Raw genomic sequence first — 16,098 nt, forward strand, 5'->3', positions numbered from 1 at the left:
CTAGAATATATAAAAAACTCTCAAAACACAATGGTATAAGTGCAAAAAACCCTTTTAGAGTATGAACAAAGACATAAAGCAGTAGTGTACTGAAGAGGATATACAGGTGGTAAATAAGCACATGAAAAGATTTCAATATCATTAATTATTAGGGAACTGCTAATTAAAATCACAACGAGATACTTATTAGAATGACTAGAATAAAAAACAGTGAAAAGGCCCTGACTGGTGTGGCTTAGTTTGTTGGACATTATTCTGCAAAGTAAAAGGTCACCGGTTCAATTTCCAGTCAGGCCACATGCCTGGGTTGTGGGTTAGGTCTCCAGTCAGAGTGCCCTTGAGAGGCAACCAATTGATGTTTCTCTCTCACATCAGTCTTTCTCTCCAGCTCTCTTTTTCCCTTTCTACTTGCAGTTCCCCTTTCTCTAAAAATAAATAAATAAAATCTTTTAAAAGAAGAGTGAAAAGAAGCCAATTTGAAAAGGCTACATGCTGTAGGAGTCCAACTAAATGACATTCTGGAAAAGGCAAAACCATGAATACAGTAAAAATGATTAGTTGCCAGGTATTTGGGGGAGAGAGGTATGAATAAAGAGAGAGAATTTTTAGGGCAGTGAAACTATTCTATAGGACACTACTTTGGTGGATACATGTCATTATACATATGTCAAAACCAAAAGAATGTACAACACCAAGCCCTAGCTGGTGTGGCTCAGTGGACTGAGAGCCGACCTGTGAACCTAAATGTCATTGGTTCGATTCCCAGTCAGGGCACATGCCTGGGTTGCAGGCCAGGTCCCCAGGTTGGGGCATGCTAGAGGAAACCACACATTGATGTTTCTCTCCCTCTCTTTCTCCCTCCCTTCCCCTCTCTAAAAATAAATAAATAAAATCTTTTTTAAAAGAAGAATTGAAGAATGTACAACACCAAGAGTGAATCCCAATGTAAACAAACTATGGACTTCAGGTGATAATAATAATGTGTCAGTGTAGGTTCATCAATTGTAATGAACTTAACCACTCTAGTAGGGATGTTGATAGTGAGAGAGGTTATACTTATATGGGAAATATAAGTTCTGCTCAATTTTAATGTGAATCTAAAACTACTCTGAAAAATAGTCTATTAAAAAGTAGTGACAACAGCAAAAGCTGGTGAAGATACAGAGAAACTGGATCACTTCTGCTAGTGGGAACATAAAATGACGAAGCCACTCTGCAAATCACTTGTCAGTTTCTTTAAAAAAAATAATAAAGCTAAACATGCGACTACCATGACCCAGCAACCAGTAATGCTATCCTGAACATGTATCTCAGAGAAATGAAGACATATTTGGACAAAAACCTATACATGAATGTTTATAGTAGCTTTATTTATAATAGCTCAAAACTGGAAACAGCCCAAGTGTTCTGCAACAAGTGAACGATTAAACAAACCATGCTGTATCCATACCATAAAATATTATTCAGTGATAACAAAGAACAAACTATTGTACACACAACAACCTTGAGAAGTCTACATAGAATTGTGCTAAGTTAAAAAAAAAAAAAAAAAAAGCAACCCCCAATGGTTCTATACTGTATGGTTCTTATTAATATAACATTTTTTAAATGACAAAATTATAGAAATTGAGAACAGATTAATGGTTGCCAGGAGATAAACAGGAGGTAGAAACAAGAAGGAAGAGGATGTGGCTATACAAAGGCAATTTGATGGATTTTTGTGGTAATGAAAATGTTCTGTTTCAGTGCGATATCCTGGTTGTGACATTGTACAATAGTTTTGCAAGATGTTATAGTTGAGGGAAACTAAGTAGAGGGCACAGGGGACCTCTCTGTATTATTTCTTACAACCGCATGTGAATCTATAGTGGTCTCAAAATAAAATTTGAATTAAAAAAGTGATGAAGTGAGCCTGTTATGACAACAAAAACAGTACTTGTGGCTAATGATAAGATTCATGCTTCCAAGCAAAAATTCAAACTTTGAAAAATTTGTTTGTGTCACCTTTAGTGTCAACTTCCCATTACCTAAGGACTTTTTATGAAATTAGTGGTTATATTAACTAATATTGTTAATAAATTAAGAAATGTGCCAAAAGTTTTAAAAGCTGCATAACTCAGTGAATCAATATCTTCTAAACAATCAATGCACAATATTACAAAACTATGCATAGCTGAAAGATCTGTTCAACACATGATAGACCAGAAAATTTACTGGACAGAGTAGAAAAGTTCACTGACATGGTTTCAGATTCTAATGCAACTAACCTTTAAGAAATTACCATTTGTGAGACTTCCAGTCAATACAGAGGCATAGGTAGACACGCTTCTCCTCCTCATGCAACCACAAGAAGAATTACAACTAACCTCAAAACAAATAATACCCAGAACTTCCAGAAAATTGAACTGTATGGAAGTCTGACAATCACATATTTAAAGAAGCCACATTCATCAAGATGGGTAGGAGGGGTGGAGCGGTGGAGTTGGGGCAGAGAGGTGAGGAGACACAGTGTGGCATGGAGAGGCCACAGTGGCAGCAGCAGAACTGGTGATCCTACATTCATGTGTGGTAGATAAAAATTGGGAGGGACACCTTGGGAGCAAGGAATCCCAGCCCCAGGACAGACTGCACAGCCTAGGGTTCCACACCAGGAAGATAAAGTCCCATAACCTCTGGCTATAAAAAACCAGTGGGAATTAGGGTGGTGGAAGAAACTGCCAGTTTCTCAGGAGAGTCGTTTTAAAGGGACCACACAGACTTAGAACATATGCAAACCCACTCACTCACATTCACCAGGGCAACAGCTGGAAGGGCACCAGTCACATATAAGAAGTGGGATAAGTGACTGGAAATGGGGCAAGTATCAGGCAAACCTCCAGAATCCAAGCAATGACACTGTCCTCTTTCCTAGCCCTCTCCACAAACAGAGCCACAAAGCGGTGAAGTGGGTTGCCCCACCCTGGTGAATACATAAGGCTCTGCCTTATACAACTTAACAGGTGTGCCAAGACAAGGAGTGAAAGCAGCTTCACCCAATACATAGAAACAAACACAGTGAGGATGCCAAATTGAGGAGGCAAAGAAATACAGCTCAAATGAAAGAACAGAACAAAACTCCAGAAAAGTAACTAAACAAAAGGGAGACAGCCAACTTATCAGATTCAGAGTTCAAAACACTGGTGATCAGAGTGCTCAGAGAACTCATTGAGTACAGCAACAACATAAAGGAAGAAATGAAGTTTACAGTAAGTGAAACAAAGAAAAATCCACAGGAATCAAGTGAAGGGAAAGAAGCCAGGATTCAAATCAATGACCTGAAACAAAAGGAATAAACACTTTACCAGAACATAATGAAGAAAGAAGTACTCAGAAAAAATTAGGAAAGTATAAAAAGACTTTGGGACATCTCCAAAAGTGCCAACATCTAAATCATAGGAGAGCCAGAAGGAGAAGAGGAAGAGTAAGAAATTAAAAACTTATTTGAAAAAATAATGAAAGAGAACTTCCCTAATCTGGCAAAGGAAATAGACATACAAGTCCAAGAAACACAGAGAGTCCCAAGCAAGTTGGACCTAAAGAGGACCACACCAGGACACACCATAATTAAAATGCCAAAGGTTAAAGATAAAGAGAGAATCCTAAAAGCAGCAAGAGAAAAAGACAGTTACCTACAAAGTAGTTCCCATAAGACTATCAGCAGATTTTTCAAAAGAAACTTTGCAGACAAGAAGGGGCTGGCAAGAAGTATTTAAAGAGATGAAAAGCAAGGACCTACAACCAAGATTACTCTACCCAGCAAAGCTATCATTTGGAATGGAAGGGCAGATAAAATGCTTCTCAGACAAGGTAGAGCTGAAGGAGTTCATCATCGCCAGGTCATTATTACATGAAATGTTAAGGGGACTTATTAAGAAAAAGAAGATCAAAACTGTGAACATTAAAATGACAACAAATACAACTATCAACAACTGAATCTAAAAAATAAAATTAAAAATTTTTTTTTAAAAACTAAGCAAACAACCAGAACAAGGAACAGAATCATAGATATGGAGATCCTTTGGGATTAATAAGCATAATTGGTAGGTACAAAAGAGACACAGGGATGATAAGAATAGTATAGGAAATGGAGAAGCCAAAGAACTTATGCATACAACTCATGGACATGAACTAAGCGGGGGGTTGGGAGTGCATTGCTGGAGAGAAGGTGGTATCAGATGGAAGGGAGCAAAGGGGGAAAGTTGGGACAACTATAATAATATAATCAATAAAATATACCTAAAAAAAGAAATACCGTTTTTCAACTTTGACAAAAGACTTAAAAAATAAATGTCCACAATCACCTTAAAAACTTCAAATATGCCTCTCCTTTTCAGCTACGGGTCTGTATGAGATTAGATTTTCTTTGTACCCTTAGTCTAAAATAATATATCACAACAGACTGAATCTAATGCAGACACATATATGAGAACTCAGCTATTTTTTATCAAGCCAGACATTAGAAATTTACCCAAAAAAAGTAAAACAGTGCCTCTCTTTTTGCTAAATTTTCTTCATTTTGGAAAATATAATTACTTTTATTAAACTTATGATGTATGCTACCATAATTGGGCTATTATTTTTTAATGATTAATTAAGAGACACTTTTAAATTTTCCTGATTTGAATTCCTAATAAGGTAAATTTCGATAAAGGTCATGCTCATAAGCACAAGTTCTTTGAGTTTCTAGGCAATCACTTGTAAGGCCACTACCCTCAGCTCCCAAATAAAGGATCGGTAATTTGGAAAACTATCTCTAGCTGTTGCGCTCCTTTTATAGACAATATTATTCTGAAGGAACTGAACTGCCTTCCCACCTTTATTATTATTTTATTATTATTTGCTTTCCCCCTTTAAAAACAAAAACATAAACAACGTTTCCCTAGTTATTCACCAAAATAATGATTTAGTATAGTATATTTAGCTATTCACAGAGATGATCCATTTATAGAAGAATGAGGTGACTGTAATATATTTTCGTGAAATCCATGACAAAGAATCCTTTTGAATTGCATTTGCTGACTGTATTGTTGAGTTCATCTTCAAAATGCATGTTGCTAAAAAGGGAAAGAAAAATTGATGACTTAATTTCCAAATTTAAAAACTGTCATTTAAATAAATCACAATGAAATGGTCTAATTTTTAAATGAAACACCATCAGCAGCCTCCTGGTGTCCCTCCCAGCAGACCAGCAGCCCCAGCAGCCCCAGCCCTGTCTGCAGGAGGATGTCCGGTCTGCTCATGTTACGCAGATGCTCAACCTTAGGGTGCGTACACACTTCAGCCTCAGAAAGAAAGTCATTCTGATTTAAAGATCTAAACTAGATCTGGAGGTTCTGTTATATGCGGATTAACTGTAGAAATGTCTGCAGTAAGGAGAATGTAAGTTGATTTCTTACTCTGGGGAATGTGTTTGAATGACCCAGAGACAAAGCAGTTCTGTTGTACTATTACAGTGGTTGTGTGTGTGTGCATGTGTGTGTTTATACTTAATAGCCCTACTATGTCCCTGATACCTTATAGTTTCTTCCTTTATTGACTTAATGTTCTTCCCTTTCTCTGTTTTATCATTTTCTTTCATTCCTTCCAGTTTTTAGTTAAGTCAGTTGTTGTAATAGTGCTGATATTTGCCAGTTTCCGGAGGAATATCCTGGCAATCCCATTCACCCAGCTAACTGACCCTCCCCTCCCTAACCACTCTTCCATCTTCCCCACTCAACCCCCAAATTCATCAGTTCTGGCCCAGGGACCATGTCTGCAGGTTGGCCTCCTGGGTCCTGTATTGGTGAATCTGTTCCTTTTATTTTGAGTCATAAAATACATTGAAAATAGCTGTTTAAAATACAAAGCAACCTGTATACATTTTAAGTACTTTTCTAACAAGCTTGTGAAGTAATTGATTCATTGCCTCATGATTAGCTTTAAACATCTTCCTAATGTTGATAAAATATGATAGTAGTGTAGCAGTCACCTCTCCCCTTTACCAGGAAGGTTGGAACTCTTAGGTAAAATCAGTTTTGCTTCAAAGAAGGAATACAATTCTAGGAAGATAATAAACTCCCCCCTCCAAAAGCTTATATGGATCCCAATTTAAGAACCGATGATTTATAGTGAAGGTAACAAAAGCCCATTATCTCAAAGCGGTTGACTCCCAATTTTTTAAGTATATTTAAAAAGTCTAATTTTTCTTCATATGATTTCTTCAATAGATTTTGAATAACCAAATAGCAGACTCAACTTACATTTTGCAGGGTCATGTCTGCTGTGTTTGAACTTGTCTGTTTACGATATTTCTTCCGGGTACAGTAGACACTGACAAGGGTGACGATCAACATCACGGCAAACACAGTGACAGTGGAAGAAACAGTGATGATGATGGTGTCTCTAGTGGAGCCTCTATTTTCACACCTCTCTCCCAAATACCACCAGTCTTCCCCTGATGGACACCTACACATTCAGAACATGGTTCAATTAGGTGCTGATATTTAAATCTGAACATATTCACCATTAAAGGTGTGGGTCAGCATTTGGGTCATTGTCATCTGGAACATTTCACCACTCTGGACCAGAGGGGCATGGGTAGGCCAGCACCAGGAGGCCAGGCAGGGTCAATGGACGGGAACGATAAAATGACCTCTAATCTGGTGCTCAGAACAGCAGCTCCCAGGGGGGCAAGGAAGGTAGCCTAGGTAATGGAGAAAATTCAGTTCTCAATGTCCTAGTCTCTCTACCTCCCAGCTATACACCTTGGCCAAGCTCTTCTCAAAATGTAAGGATCTCCATCTACAAAGCAGGGAGTGTTACTCTTAACCACACCCAATTATTGTGAGGACTTCAGCTATGTAACTTATGAGGACTCTTTCAGGCATTTTGAATATAATGTGCTAATTTTTCATAAACAATTTTATTGGTCTTGTGGCTGTCCAAAGTCCCAAATGAAGTACAAAAAATAAATATCCTCAGAATAGTGTTGAGATGAGAATTAACTAATTTCACTCATATGAAATATCAGTATTTAATCCTACGTTGTGGGAATGACACATTTTCAAACAAAAGAATGGGGAGATCTCGCCCACGCAACCCCTTACCTGCACTCAGCTTTGCCATCTCGGACAGTGCAGATGCCGTCATTCTCGCATTTGAACTTGGCGCAAGGGTCAGTTTTATCAGTGGGTGGGACTGGCTGAGTTGATGTAGAATTAAGATGGGATATGTCTAGGGGCAGTAGGGGGAGAGCATGGATGGAAATCAGTTTTTACTTGAACAAGGTTTTGAGCTTTACATTTAAAAATAGATCCTCATAGGCAGTGAAATAATAAGTGACTAGGTTGAAATCTAGATGCAAAGGAAAGCTGGGCCAGCCTGTGAGGCTACCACTGAACCCTAAGGATCCCAAGCCTTTGTTACTGCTAACCTAAAACTAAAGGGCCTTTTAGAATGAGAGGCAACAAGCCTTTATTTGGGATCAGAAGAATAACAATTAAGGAAGCACTGATTCAGGCAGAAGCCCAAATAAGGTTCTGATTAGGAAACAAAAGTAAGGGGTATCTTTGAGATAGGGTACAGGAAAAATTATATCAATAGAAGGAAGGCTTTCATATTGTGTAGATAACATAACAAAGTGACATTTATTCTAAAGAAAGTTTTAATTTTCATTCCTTGTTATCTTTGCAAACAGCTCTTTGGATGCAGGTTGCCTTAGGCCTGGTCCAAAGGTTCTTTTGCCCTGTTTCAAAATTCCAAAGGTTTGAGGCATAAGACACACAAGGCAGTTTCTCTGGCATGGCAGCTCCAACTCGATTTTAAAGTGGCCTCGTTTGTTATTTTTTAAATTACCAATCCCCAAGAGTCAGACAAGGAATCCAAAGAGCAGATCACAAGGCGGCTGAGGGGCTTGCCTGATGTCACAGGTCTCTGGCTTTGTGGAGCAGTTGATGGATATTTGGTGAAAGACACCAGGTCTCCTGACAACCAGGGTTCTGTTCTTTGTGGTATTTTCTGTTGCTTCTCATCCAAACAGGGTCAAACATAATTGATGAATATGTGACTTTTGTCAAGGGAGAAAACCTTTTATGTAACCTCTTCTTCCTTAACAAAAGTTTTCCTTTGTAATTTTTTCTAATTGACACTGAAATCAAAGTTTATGGGTTTTAATTGCACTGCTTTTCATCACAAACAAGATTCTGATTTACTGAGATGCAAGTGGTATTTAAGACTTAGTTAAAATCTTACTACATAAAATGGAAACCACCAGTATTCTTGAAAAATGCATTTTTTGACTGCCATCGCTAAGAAACTTTAAAAGACTATATTATTACCACCAAGATGTGTGTATGTGTATATTTGAAAAAGGCAACCCATTTTAAGTTAAACTTCATGGGCTTGTATAATATTTTTATTTCTGGAATCCTAGACTATAATTCTAGGATATTATGGCTATACTTTAACTTATGAAGCCTGTTCAGAAAAAAAAATCCAGCCATTGTTAATATAATGAGATTGGTTTGTGCGACATTGATGTAACTTGGCAGCCAAGGTGAGTGGACTGAAATGCATATGCATGAACGGTGATGACTTCACTGTAGTAGTCAGTGGGGGCAGTAGACTCTGTTTGGTGAGCATGTGTACTGAGCAAATAGAGCAATGAATCTGCATCAAATTTTGTGTTAAGCTTGAACATGCCTCCAGGGAAACTGTTGGGATGATTCAGAAGGCTGCAGCTATGGGCAGCTGGTGATTGGCAGTTTCATCAGGACAACACGCCCACTCGTGCATCATGTCTCATGTGGAGTTTTTTGATGAAACATCAAATCACCCAAGTGGCTCAACCCAATTCCCTGTAGCCCACATTTGACAGCCTGAAACTTCTGGCTTTTCCCAAAACTAAAATCACCTTTGAAAAGAAAGAGATTTCAGCCCGTCAATGAGATTCAAGAAAATACGACAGGGCAACTGATGCAATTGGGAGAACTATGTGAGGTCCCTGGTGCCTACTTTGGAGGGGGCTGAGGCATCATTGTCCCATGTACAATGTTTCTTGTATCTTGTACCTTCTTCAATAAATGTCCCTATTTTTCATAGTACATGGTTACATACTTTCTAGACAGACCTCATATTTCTACAGAAGATTTCCAGCCTAAAGCTTTTCACTATAACTCCATGTAGTGGTAATTAAATTCTTTATCCTGGAACCCTCACTGTTTCCATTTAAATCATTTTCATATTTTTAATGACTCATATCAAAAAAAATTCCACTCAGGTCCATTTCCTCCTACAACTCTATTTAATATACCTAAAAATGGGGCCTGGAAGAACACAGCAAATAATCGATGTCTACCACCACCACAACAAAAATAGCTTATATAAAACGATTTCTATTGACATACCTTCCACAGTCAGTAGGATAAAAACATCATTTCCTTTTATAAAATCTCTGCTTTTCAGTCTCTCGTGGGTTATAAAGGCACTGGTTCCATAGCCTCTACTTCTTCTAAACTGAGTTCCATTAGGGAAAAAAGCTACTTCTCCCACGTTGGAAGGCCTATCCCAAAAATAGTCTCCATTATCTGAAAAAGCAATTTATATTAATGGATTGTGTTTAGCATTATCATAGCTTTTGGTGGTAGGAAAGAACAGGCAATGTGAAACACAATTAGGATGAAGCTCAAAATAATTAAATGATGCTATTGACCTGTGACATATTCCCTGGCAAGTCACCAGAGTGTGTTCATTTACACTGTCCTAAAGGAGATGAGATTGCCTGGCTGGGAGGGCCACATTCTGGAATATGAGTGGAGGGGCACCATAAGTTTCCCAGGTGGGGAATCCTATCTATACTCACTGACAAGTACAGAAACCCTCTATCCATGAGAATCGTTCCTTAGTGACCTTCTAAGTTACAGATAGGACTTTTAATTGAGTTAAATCATTATGTTACTGAGAGAGTTTTAAATATTAGCATAGAAAAATTTATCAAGTTAACTAACTAAATTATTTGCCTAACACAGCAAAGTCCTTCAGGAGTAGAAAACAGAGACGCACTGCTTCTGGAAAAAAGGTGATGACCCACCCAACCCTGAGCCATCTTCAGGGAGAATTGTTTTTTTAAGTAAAGAAATTCTGAATATATAGTCCCCACAATCCTTTTGGTGAATATTATTCTTTACTTATCAAATAAGGGTTTTTTCTATGTTACTTGGGTCCATTATTTTCATATGTAGAATTTCAATTTAGCAATGATATTCACCTTGCCATAATTCCATTTGTCCTTGTATTGGGTTCCCAGATAGCAAAGGACTATTAAAATTAGAAATGTGATCATTGCTTTCTAGGTTCCACTCCTTTTTTGAGACTGGAAGATGAGGAATGATGTCACCATCGACAAATCCTCTAGAACTCTTTAATAAAAAGGTTTAACTAACTCCCAACCATTTGCAACACTCCAGAGCATCTGTTCATCTTCTTTCTGAGCAAAAACCATCCCCCAATACAAGAAGTGACTTGGTTTTAAACAATCCCAGTGGCAAGATCAGCATAGCACAGATTAGGAGAGGTCAACAAATGAGGGCCTCTCCATACCAGGCCTTTTCACAAACTTCCACAGTTGATCTGTGGTGATTTTCATAATAAATCTGGGTGGTTATTATTACAGCCCCAGTTTTATTGCTGAGACACTGAGGCTTCAAGAGATTATTTGTTCAAAGTCACTTGCTTAGCTAATGAAAAGCAAACCTTGGATTTTAATCCAAGCACATCAGACTCTACAACCAAAAGTCCTACCAACTTTCGATCTAACTAATAACCAAGATATAAAATTTATTGTAAGTCTGGTGGATTAAAGGAAAATTTTTCATGTTTCAAAAAGAAGTACAAAAAATAAAAATAAAACCAACATGCCTGGCATAACACTGGGCAATCAGGTATGGTCATCAGTCCTCAAGACTACGGTCAATATCTTCTCTATGTGTTGGCATCCCTGCTGACATTCCTGACAGTCTCCTGCCTGAGAGACTGTCTACATCTGCTGAAACCCTTCCCCTCAATATCTTCTGTTCCTGAGATCTGGGTTCAAAATTCCCTAGGTACCTGACTGTGCAGTCTCTCATTCCCAAATCATCCGTCCCTCCACAAGCAATGACTGTGTATTAGCAATAAAGAAAACGAGTCACGAACCGGTGGTCCTAAATGGGTCTGTAGTTATACTCCGCTGGTTGGACATTCGTTGTCGAATGTCAGGATTTTGATCCAGGAGTGTCATCGTGGCTTGTTGCCAAGGACATGGCCACTGTAATTGATCATCATTGGCTCCAGAGATCAAGTGGAAATATATTCCTGCATTAATTGAATGGCTTAGATCCAAGGAAATCTGAAAGGCATAACCTTTAGGAGAATAAAATGGAGGACTATACTGAGTCTCATTTGGGTTGCCAATTAACTGTGTGAAATCCCTTATACGCCAGATATGATGAGGGCACTGTGTTTCTGAAAGATTGATGTCATCAATAGACAGGCCACCCAATGATGCACCAGTGCCTTTGACCCCTTCAAACACCACTCTGAATTTGTTGGTTACTTTCAGTGTTACGTAGTAAAGTTCCCAGCTCCCAATGGGTATATCTGCAAAACAGACATTATTATTGCAAATAAGACAAAGGATAATGGTTCATATGTAAATCAACATTAGAGTTCTGCCCTGGCTGGTGTCGCTTAGTGGATTGGGTGCTGGTCTGCTAACCAAAGGGTCACTGGTTCAATTCCTGGTAAGGACACATGCCTGGGTTATAGGCCGGGTACCTGGTTGGTGGTGTGCGAGAGGCAACCACACATTGATGTTTCTCTCCCTCTTTTTCTCCCTCCCTTCTCCCCTCTCTAAATATAAATAAAATCTTTAAAAAATATTTTAGGTATTCTTTAAAAAAACAAAAATAAAGACATTAAAGTTGTAACCTTCACGGACAAATGTTCAGCCTAGAGCTACTGATTCCTACAGGTCTGAGTTATGGCTTTCTCTCTCCTCCAGCCAAGCTCTTCATTTTCTGGTATTTCTGTGGGGTCAGACTCCTGTCTGGAATATTTGGACGTTTTCCTAGCTGTTTTTCAGAGAGGTCACCCTTTCCCGGAGATGGGTGAGCAAACAACAGCATCTAACTCATGAGTACTCCATGACCTACTTAGGAGTTACCTTTTATTCCATTTAACTTCTGTGTTAACTAAACAGTCAAGCAAGCCCAATAAACTACATCTGTACCCATGATTGCTGTGATACTCCACCAAAGCCTCCTTTACTATATGTATACTCTGATTGGAACACTTCCATCACATGCAGAGTTTTCAATCAACTTTTTGGCAATATTAAACAGGAATCCACCAAACCCTAGAAAGCCTACATCTTACAATTTACTCCTTAGATCATTACCAGCGACTCAACATTATAAATATTTATCTGATATTTAGTACTGCCTCCTCTCTCCCCAACCTGCACTTTCCCCTCCACTTCCCTCCCCCACCTCTAGCTAACAGCATAGCTATGCCACCCTGTCTTATTTTCCTGTATCACATACCCAAATAAGAAGCAGTACATTTAAATTTTTTCAGAAGCCCTCACGTAGAGAACAGCTCAATTTATGTGAAATCATAATTAACACAATGACTTAAATTTTAAGTATATTGGCACTTAATGAAAAACATAATTGCCTGAAAATAACTTAGAAATATCCAAATTACAGAAAATGCCACTGTCCGTGGATGGACTCTAGATTGAAAAAAACCTTTCATGAGCACTTCCATTTTAATATTGTCAGTTATGTCGGTTTAAATTGTGGATTCCTAAGCAAGTTTCTGAAGTACCTTTTATGCCATTGTCTATCAATGATAACAGCACAGATTGCTAATAGAAAGGAATATCTGTATAAAATGTATCACATATGTATTGTATATTGTATTATATATAATTACATATGAGGTATATATATATAGTATGTGGATGTGTGTGTATATGTATGTCTGCATATATATAAAACGAGATTAAAAACCTCACTGTTGGTGTTCACAGGGGAAAATATTGCTTTTCAGAGTGTTTCTCATAGTTAAATAGTGGTGGGGAGAGAGGAATGGCATCACGTATAGCATAATGTGTATTCTATAATAGGTTTTACTCAATTCATTCAAACCAAGAGGTCAATATGTGGAGCAGAGAGTAATATAGTTGCCAGCCCATCACACCTCCTCCTCAGAGAATCTTCTTAACCAACTGCTTTAACAGGCGATGGACATGACCCACCTCTCTGGCCGTGATTGGAATGAAGGGCGGGCACCCAGTCATGTTGCTCTCTCTACCCAGGAATTGCTCCAGAAGTTCCATTTAACTTGAGTTATAAAACTCAGAGCCCTTCACCGGGATTTATTTTTTAAGCTAGAAATTAGAGGAAGAGTCCCCTGTCCAGTGTCGTCGTCGTCGTCGGCAGCCGTCCGTCTCGAGAGACGATGGCGTAGCTTCTTGAGAGTCTATCTGCACCGCCGAGAATGGCTGTGCAGTCCGATTCGGGAGTGACAATCCCTGCCGCACTTGGTACAGGTGAAGGCAGATGGCTGTTGTTGCTGCTGCTGACGCTGCTTCCGCCTCGATCTTTTCTGGACCGCCTCCTCGTTGCGCGCAGCCTCCGCGCGTGACGTACCTTGCCTGACCGCGAGCCTCCAGGCTAGGCGGTCGTCTGCTTGAACTTCCCATGTGTTGAGATTGATGGAGCATTGTGTCATGTCCTTTTTGCAGATGTCTTTGAACCGCAGTTTTGGGCGCCCTGTCATCCTCTTGCCTTCTGCTAGCTCGTCGTAGAGGAGGTCTTTGGGGATACGGCCTGCATCCATTCTTTTGACATGGCCGAGCCACCTGAGGCGTCTCTCGCTAAGAACTGCATGCAAACTGCTCATATTGGCTCGCTTCAGCACCTCGGTGTTGGGGACCTTATCCTGCCAGGCGACATGCAGGACGCGTCGCAGGCACCTCATGTGGAAGCTGTTGAGTTTCCTTTCGTGCCTTGCGTAGGTGGTCCACGTCTCGCTGCCATAGAGGAGAGTGCTGAGTACGCAGGCTTGGTAGATGCGCAGTCTGGTTTTCTCAGTGAGGCTGGAATTGTTCCATGCTCGCTGGTTCAGTCTGGCCATAACTGTGGCTGCCCTGGCGATTCTCCGGTTGACCTCCAAGTCGACTGACAGAGAGCTCGAGATGGTGGACCCGAGGTAAGTGAAGTCGTTGACAACCTCCAGGGTGTATCCGTCGATGGTGATGCATGGGGGAGTCCCCGTGCCTTGAGCCATAACATTCGTCTTCGTCAGGCTGATGGCTAGTCCGAACTCCTTGCATGCGTGGGAAAGGCAAGTGACTAGCTGTTGGAGTCCCTCTTCGGAGTGTGATGTCAAAGCTGCGTCGTCGGCGAAGAGCATCTCACGGATGAGCACCTCTTTGACTTTGGTCTTGGCTCGTAGACGGGCCAGGTTGTAGAGCTTGCCATCGGATCTGGTGTGAATGAAGACACCCTCGCTGCAGTCCTTAAAGGCGTATTGGAGGAGCATGGAGAAGAAGATTCCGAACAGCGTAGGCGCGAGGACGCAGCCCTGCTTTACTCCGCTGCTGACTGGGAAGGCCTCAGAGGTTGTGCCGTTGTAGGACACCGTGCTGTGCATGTTGTCGTGAAAGGACATGACCACAGCAAGCAGATGTGGTGGACAGCCAATCTTCCGTAGCAAGCTGAAGAGTCCGCTTCGACTGACCAGATCAAACGCCTTCGTGAGGTCAATAAAGGCGAGGTAGAGTGGTTTATGCTGCTCGTGACACTTCTCCTGCAGCTGGCGTAGGGAGAAGATCATGTCCACTGTTGAGCGGCCAGCTCTGAAGCCACACTGGGACTCTGGGTAGACGCGGGAAGCAAGGGTCTGCAGGCGGGCAAGAGCGACCCGGGCGAATACTTTGCCGACGACGCTGAGGAGAGAGATGCCCCGGTAGTTGTTGCAGTCGCTGCGGTCTCCTTTGTTCTTGTACATGGTGATAATGTTGGCGTCTCTCATATCCTGGGGGATGTAACCCTCCTTCCAGCAGAGACAGAGTAGATGGTGGAGCGGCTGTAGCAGGACTGGTTTCCCACTCTTTAGGATTTCTGGAGGGATTCCGTCGCTTCCTGGTGCTTTCCCGCAAGCAAGGCGGTCGATGGCTTTGCCGAGCTCTGCCGCAGTAGGTGGGGTGTCTAGCTCCTCCATGACTGGTAGGTCTGGGATGGCGTTAAGAGCAGTGTCTGTTACGGTGTTCTTCGTTGCGTACAGCTCAAGGTAGTGCTCGGTCCACCGCCGCATTTGCTGTTCCTGGTCAGTGATGACCTCACCTGTCTTGGACTTAAGGGGGGCGATCTTGGAGGGGATTGGGCCTGTTGCCTTCTTGATACCCTCATACATTCCTCGTGCGTTGCCTATATCGGCGGCTTCCTGGATGCTTCTGCACAGGTTTAGCCAATAGGTGTTGGCACAGTGGCGGGCGGTCTTCTGGACTTTGTTCCTGGCAGCCCGTAGAGCTTGAAGTGTACTGGGAGTGGGCGTGACCTTGTAAGCCAGTAGGGCCTTCCTCTTAGCCTCGATCACGGGTTCCATTTCTTCCCAGTGAGCCTCGTACCAGTCAGCGTTCTTCCGCTCTTTCTTCCCGTAAGCAATAATGGCGGAGTTGTATATGGCGTCGCGGAGACGTGGCCAATTGGATTCGATAATGTCATCTGCCGCCACTCCCTCGCCGAGTGCATCTTCCATCTTGTTGATGAATTGCTGGGTCTTAACTGGGTTGCTGGCACAACTGGTGTTGATGCGTGGGCGACCCTTCATCTTGGAGTGGTGCAACCTCTTCGGCATTATGCGCACCTTGCTTACCACGAGGGCATGGTCCGTGTCGCAGTCTGCACTGTGGTAGCTGCGGGTGAGGAGGGTGCTGCCAATATCCGTTCTTCTGGTGATGACGAGGTCAAGCTGGTGCCAATGACGGGAGCGGGGGTGCCTCCATGACACCTGGTGGATCTCTTTGCACTTGAA

At 41.2% G+C, this 16,098-nt stretch overlaps 1 protein-coding gene across 1 annotated transcript in view; it reads right to left on the reverse strand.

Moving 5' to 3' along the window:
- Positions 1 to 1,345: 1,345 nt before the first annotated feature.
- MEP1B (meprin A subunit beta) overlaps positions 1,346 to 16,098 on the reverse strand; it is a 35,058-nt gene continuing 20,305 nt past the window's right edge. The window contains exons 10-14 of the mRNA XM_090285670.1: positions 11,209 to 11,652; positions 9,423 to 9,602; positions 7,125 to 7,251; positions 6,279 to 6,483; positions 1,346 to 5,093 (exon numbers count right to left, since the gene is read on the reverse strand). Coding sequence (XP_090141796.1) covers positions 5,079 to 5,093; positions 6,279 to 6,483; positions 7,125 to 7,251; positions 9,423 to 9,602; positions 11,209 to 11,652 — 971 coding nt within the window. The 3' untranslated portion in view covers positions 1,346 to 5,078. The remainder of the gene's footprint in view (positions 5,094 to 6,278; positions 6,484 to 7,124; positions 7,252 to 9,422; positions 9,603 to 11,208; positions 11,653 to 16,098) is intronic.

The sequence above is a fragment of the Furipterus horrens genome, unplaced genomic scaffold (genome assembly GCF_987537825.1).
Source record: "Furipterus horrens unplaced genomic scaffold, mFurHor1.1.pri manual_scaffold_8, whole genome shotgun sequence".
Taxonomy (NCBI): Eukaryota; Metazoa; Chordata; class Mammalia; order Chiroptera; family Furipteridae; genus Furipterus; species Furipterus horrens.